Here is a 6,983-nt window from a genome sequence, read left to right as displayed (position 1 = left end):
TTACCCATTAGGAAGTTCTGTATCTACACCCTTCCCTTTTTTTGCTTTGTAGTTGCCTTCATTATGCATTGATATCTCTGGTTCCCTATTTTCAGCCTTGTAGGTTTTTTTTAACTTTAAATACCTCTATATCTGGAATGAATTCTAAGCGGTATTGTCATGTATTCTAATCTCAGATTCAGATTGTTGTCTGCTGTTGGTTCTTAATCCAAAGAACTCACTTTAGTAATTTTGTAAAGTTGGTCTGTTAATTATGATTTCCTTTAATTTCTGTGTATCTGAAAATGTCCTAATTTTGCCATCATATTTGATAAGACAGTTTTGCTGCATATGATTCTTGGTTGGCAATTTTTTTTTTTTTTCATGGTTTTGTTTATGTCATCCCATTGCCTTCTAGCCTACATAGTTTCTGCTGAGAAATCTGAGATTAGCCTTATTGGTTCTCCTTTGTAGGTAACTTCATTTTTCCCAAGAGGCTCTCAGGAGTTTTTCCTTGTCTTTGGTTTTAGTAAGTTTGTTTTTCCATTCTTTTTTCTGATTGTTTTTGTAGTATGCTAGTATTGAAAGATTGATCTTCCAGCTCACTAATTTGGGCTTCCATTGATTCACATCTACTCCTTTAGCCTTTCAGTGTATTGTCCATTTCTAAGATCATAGTATTAATCTTCAGGATTTCTATTTGCAGTATTTGTATTCTTTTAAAATTTGCTTTTATTTTATCTGTTAGTTCTTTTTGTTTTTGTAATGAAAGCTTGAGATTTATGTGGGGCATCATGAAGAGGAATAACTTAGATATGATTGGCATTCTAGAACAAGAGACAATAAAAAGCATGGAGAAAACGGTCAAAGACTTGCCACAAGAAAACTTTCCTAACATTATGAAAGATCAGAAGATAATCATTTAAGAAGCTAAATGGACTCCAGACAGGATAGAACCCCAAAGAAAATCACCAAGACATATCAAATTCCATTCTCCTTCCCATTCTTGTGTATTGCCCCCTCCCTGGCACTGAAACTTCCCTGTGTCTATACCCTACCCTGTGCTCCACCTTCCCCTCCCTCCCCTCACCCCAAGCCCCACATCCCAGTAACCAGCAAAGAACCCCCCCCCATTCTTTTTCTTAGTCTTTCACAGTAGTGGTCCTATGCAGTATTTCTCCTTTTGTGACTAACTAATTTCACTCAACATAATGTCCTCAAGTGGTGGCTTGCAGCTTCCTTGCTATTCTTCAAGATAGCATAATATTCCATTGTGTGTATGTACAACAGTTTGTTTATCCATTCTTCATTTGATGGGCATGAACATTGGTGTGCATATATCTATTCGTGTTATAGCTCATATTTCTTGTGGGTAAATACTGTTGGTGACCTCTAGCTTTGAGATGCTGAGGCCTTGTGTCATGGACGAAAATCCAACATGAAGGCCCCACGTTGGGAGCCAGGAATGTTGGGGACCTGCCTCAATAGGGAAGTTTGGTTCACGAAGTAGGGAGATCTGGTGATGAAAGAAATAGAAAAAGAATATACACAAAAACGCAACGAGAGAAAAAAAGGAGACACTTTGAGACCAGAGTGAATGCAAAACTGGCAGGCAGACCCTGCATTGCCGGCAGCATCGCACTGCAGGCAGTAAATGCATGCAGCATTCAATCTGCATTCGTCTTTTATTTTTTCAGGGAGGAATTTTGCACACAGGAAGAAGGTGATTATTCAGATAAGACAGGGTACAGAAATGAAATGTGATTAATCTTCAAAACAGGACACAATGATTTCCAGGAATAAATTCTAAAATATACATCGCAGATTGTCTTAATAGTCTAACATTCTTAATTTTCCAAAAATTCAAGCAAACTGTTATAAATTACTTTTTAAGCTTAAATCACCTAAGGTAGCGACGTGAGGTTTCTCAAGACTACTTAGCATACCTTTAGCACTTAATCTCTATTGGGTTGCCTAAGTGTCTAATATATTGGAAGTAGGCCACACCCTTGAGGAAATTTCCTTCCAATTGACTGGATCCTAGAGGATCATTATATTAGATTGGATCTAGTAACATTATATTAGATCTCATCATGGGGGATTACTATGTTTTTACTCACAAACCAAGGAGAACCTGGCCCAGTCAAGTTGACACAAAACCTTAACTGTCACACAGAGTGACTTTGTCAGAAGAGAGCAGTATTTCATTCTGTTACACGTAAAGTTGCTATAAGTCAGAACCAACTCAGTAACACCTAACAGCAACTATAAATCTAAATGGAAGGTGTTTGCTATTGCCTAGCTGCGAACCGCAAGGTCATCCAAAAAGAAAGTTGTTGTTAAGTGCCATCAAGTTAGTTCTGACCCATAGCGACCCTATATAGGGTTTCTGAGGAGTGACTGGTGAGTTTGAACCACTGAACTTGCAGCTCAGATGGCTTTGCAGTCTGGTGCATTAACCCACAGCACCATACCAGCAAAGTCGGAGCATGTCAATTTCTTTAAATCCAGATTGTTTATTACTCAAAAATAGCTTTCTTTAAAAAATATACCTAGCCTATGACTACTATGACTAGTCTAGAAACAGCTAGAGTCCTGGTGTGTGCTGTAGGACTGACTGCAAAGCCAGTTTGAACTGCAAGGTTGGCAGTTCAAACTCACCAGTCACTCCTTGGAAACCCTACAAAGGGTTGTTCTGAGTCAGAACCTACTCAACAGCACTTAACAACATTCTAGAAACATTAAGGTAGAAATTCAGTGTTACAGCATATATAGGGCTACTATGTACTTTTATATGAAGCATTTGTCCGTGGAATTCTTGTCACCAAGCTGGCATCGTGAACGGGGAGACTTATGACCCTCAGGCCTCTCTACCCATTCCTAACTCTGCCTTCAGGTTTGACTTTATTATTGTCTGTGACCTTCATAGTGATCCACAGGAGATGAAAAAAGGAAGAGGTAGATCGGTGAAGTTAGCTTCCACCACATTACATAGGTTTAGATTCAAAGTGTAAAGCCACAATCAAGATGCCATCCTGCCATCTTGGACATGCCTTCACTCCTCTCTGTGCCTCTCTGTGGTCCACATGGGTGGGATTGAGCATGTCCAATTGCCCTGGTATGCTCTATAATTGAGTTTATGGCATAACCACTGGGCCCATACTTGGTTTCAGGTGAATGTTAATTCTACTTCTGTAGTGGTTACAAATTGGGCTGCTAATCTCATGGTCAGGAGTTCAAAATTACCAGCTGTTCCACAGGAGAAAGATGAGGCTTTCTGCTCCCGTAAAGATTTACAGCCTTGGAAACCCTGTGCAGGGTCGCTATGAGTCAGAATCGACTCCACGGCACATAACAACAACAACAAGAGTGTCAGTTCAGAGGGGATGGGTTGATCTCTAGCTGCCATCCAGATGTAGATGACCTCTGTAGTCTCTCTAATGTTTCATCAAAGCGTCATGGGAAATTCAGTTCAATTCCCTTTGAACAAACACCCTGAGAGCAGACACCTCCTATACCTGATAATGGTGGGAACTCCCTGCCATATGACTTTACCCAGGCTGGGTAACATCCATTCCTATGACTTCTGCTGGTGACACCTTTTCTCCTTGCAGAGTACTGAGCCACAACTGTAAGAAAAGGGGACACAAGACCCAACAGGACATTGTCTACGCATGTTCCCAGCCTGTGCAAGCTGTGGGGGCAGTAGAGAGGTAACTTGGAGGAGAGATTAATCACCCATGTATGAAGCATCATCTCTCACAACCGATACGCCGTGGTTACTGGTGACATCAATGGCTCGGCTCCCTGTTGGCATTCGCTTCCTCATCTCATTCTCAAGGGATCAATGGTAAGTCCTGGTGTGTTGTGTCTTTGGTGTGGGGCTGTATACAGATGGAGATGCACCTTGCAGGACAGCTTTCTTTTCTTGCTGTCACTATAAAGCACAATGTTAGCTCGCTTCCCTGGTAACCATTGAGTTGCATGTTGGAGGTAGAAGCAGTGACTAGGAGCATTGAGTTTTTCTTCCATCTTGGTCCTGGAGGTTGGACAGGTAGTGTCTGAACTTCCTGTGTGGTCTTTAGTGGTTTCTGTAATAATCATGATTCCTACAGGAACATGATCACTATCGACCAGCAGCAGGGTTAGAAGACGGCTGGGAGTGAAGTGTGTGTTTTAACTCTGAGCTCAAATGAGTGACTTGGCATTCAGTACTTTCAGAGAGAAAAATCATATTTAGGCCACACCACCAGTTTCTGTTAGAGACCTCGTCTTCTGAATCACTTGGAAGTCCTTCCCAGAGATGGATGCATGAAGGCAGCAAATATCGGGGCAGTCTGGAACTAGCACACTGATCTCCCACCCATACTCCTGGGCTTCTCTTCAAGGCCAGTTACCGGCCTCCCACCACCCCAACCCACTCATGGCCTCCACAGCCTGTCTGCTTCTCAAGCTTCTGCTGGTTGGTAGAGCCTGATTCAAGAACATCCACGTCTCTCAGGTTTTACTAGTCAGAGGGTTCCCGGTGGACTCTCAGTGCATGTCTACTACTAACTACAAAGACATGGTTAGATGGTTACATTTTATATTTGTGCACTTTTATCATTGGCACCTTTAATTTTGCAACTTTATTTTGATATAATTTTAAATTCACAGAAGAAAATTCCAAGACTGTTACAAAGAACTCCTGTAGAATGCTCACTGTTAACATTTGCTTTATCTGTCCTTTCCACTTCATTTTGCCGCCCTCTTCACACACAGTTCAACTTTTTCTGAACCATTGAGTGTAAATTGCATACACATAGCTTTTTACTTATACTAAATACTTCAGTGTGTATTTCCTAAGAGCAAGGAATTCTCTTATAAAACCAGAGCATAATCATCAAAATCAGGACATTTCACACTGATCCAATACTATTATTTAATGGATAGTCTACAGTCCAAGTTATAGCAAATGTCCAGTGATATAACATTTTCTTCCCTATTCAACATCCAGTCTAGGATCACACGTTCGATTTAGTTGTCCTGTGTGTTTGGCCTCCTTTAATCTGGAACAGATCCTCAGTTTTATTTGAATTTCATGACGTGGGCATTGTTTAAGGGGTTAGGCCATTTCTTTGATAAAAATGTCTCCTATTTTGGTTATGTCTGATATTTCTTTATGATTTTATTCAGATCGTGCATTTTGGGCAGGAGTATTACTGTCAGTAAGGAAGTCAAAATAAGAGAAGGTGGAGCACTAGAATAAATCATGTGGTGTTGCATAAGAATTAAAGGTATCAGAGGGGAACTCTTGAAGTTTAGTATGTTTTTGTTAAGTGCTGTCGAGTCAGTTCAGACTCATAGTGACCCTGTGTAGGGTTTCTGAGGAGTGGCTGGTGAGTTTGAACCACCCATCTTGTGTTTCAAACCGACCTTGTGGTTCAGTGCTTTATCATAAAATGCCACAGCAGGACTCTGGTTTTGTTTATAAATAGGTAGACATAGAAATAAGAATGGATAATGTCTTAGGCTAAGTTCTCTAGAGTAGTAAAACCACTGAAGCTTACAAATATATATGTTGTTGTTAAGTGCCATCAAGTCAGTTCTCATCCATAGTGATCTCTTATAGGGTTTCTGAAGAGCAGCTGGTAAGCTTGAACCACCAACCTTGCAGTTCAAACTGACCTAGCAGTCGGCACATTAACCCACAGCACCACACCAAGATTCCATATATATATATATATATATATATATAGTTGTTGTTGTAATGTGCCGTGGAGTCTGTTCTGACTCATGGTGACCCTGTACAGGGTTTCCAAGGCTGTAAATCTTTACGGGAGCAGAAAGCCTCATCTTTCTCCTGCGGGACAACGGGTAGTTTCGAACTGCTGACCCTGAGGTTCACAGCCTGATTTGTAACCACTACGCTACCAGAGCTCCATATATATATAAAAGCACTATGGGTCAATGCACTGGACTGCAAGGTCAGTTTGAACCTCAAGGTTAGTGGTTCAAGCTTACCAGCTGCTCCTCAGAAACCCTATACAGGGTCTCTATGGGTCAGAACTGACTCGACGGCATTTAACAACAATATATATATATGTATATGTGTGTGTGTGTGTGTGTGTATATAAAGAAAAGTTTTTCATAAATATATATAATACAAATGTTCATATAATGTATAATATATATGTTAATATTCTTTATACATATATATGTATAAAGAAAAGTTCATATCAAGGAAATGGCTCACACAATTATAGAGGTAGGAGAGTTCCAAGTCCAGGTCAGATGAACCGAGACCTACAGACAGGCAGGCAGGCAAGCAAGCCTGGCATATAAGAATGGCTCCAAGATCTGCAGGTAATAGAGCAGGCCACTGGCTCAAGTCCAAAGACCTGAAGATCAGAGGAAAAGCCAGATGCAAGATCCAGACTTAGCAGAAACCAAACAAGCTTTGCCTGAGTGTCTAGTCACACTTAAGATGAAGAAAACAAAAATCCTCACCACTGGACCAATAAACAACATTTTTATCAATGGAGAAAAGATTGAAGTTTTCAAGGACTTCATTCTTTTTGGATCAGCTATCATGGAAGCAGCAGTCAAGAAATCAAATGCATTAGGCAAATCTGCTGCACAAGACCTTTTTAAAATGTTGAAGAGCAAATATGTCAGCTTGAGATCTAAGGTGCGCCTGACCCAAACCATGGTATTTTCAATAACCTCATATGCATGCAAAAGCTGGACAATGAATACGGAAGACTGTAGAAGAATTGATGCTGGAGGAGAATATTGAAAGTGCCATGGTCTGCCAAAAGAACCAATAGATCTGTTTTAGAAGAAGTGCAGCCAGAGTGCTCCTTGGAGGCCAAGATGGCCAAACTTCGTTTCTCATACTTCAGACATATTGTCAGGAGGGATCAGTACTAGAGAATGATATTATGTTTGGTAAGGTGAAGGGTCAGAGAAAAAGAGGAAAATCCCCAATGAGATGGATTGGCCAAGTGGCAGCATCGATGGAC

At 40.7% G+C, this 6,983-nt stretch overlaps 1 protein-coding gene across 1 annotated transcript in view; it reads left to right on the top strand.

Annotated features, from left to right (window-relative positions):
* Nucleotides 1-3,773: 3,773 nt before the first annotated feature.
* SLC37A1 (solute carrier family 37 (glucose-6-phosphate transporter), member 1) overlaps nt 3,774-6,983 on the top strand; it is a 187,925-nt gene continuing 184,715 nt past the window's right edge. The window contains exon 1 of the mRNA XM_006870849.1: nt 3,774-3,829. Coding sequence (XP_006870911.1) covers nt 3,774-3,829 — 56 coding nt within the window. The remainder of the gene's footprint in view (nt 3,830-6,983) is intronic.

The sequence above is a fragment of the Chrysochloris asiatica genome, unplaced genomic scaffold (genome assembly GCF_000296735.1).
Source record: "Chrysochloris asiatica unplaced genomic scaffold, ChrAsi1.0 scaffold00154, whole genome shotgun sequence".
Lineage (NCBI taxonomy): Eukaryota > Metazoa > Chordata > Mammalia > Afrosoricida > Chrysochloridae > Chrysochloris > Chrysochloris asiatica.
Note: the sequence above shows the minus strand (reverse complement) of the source record. Positions and strands in the feature narration are given on the sequence as shown.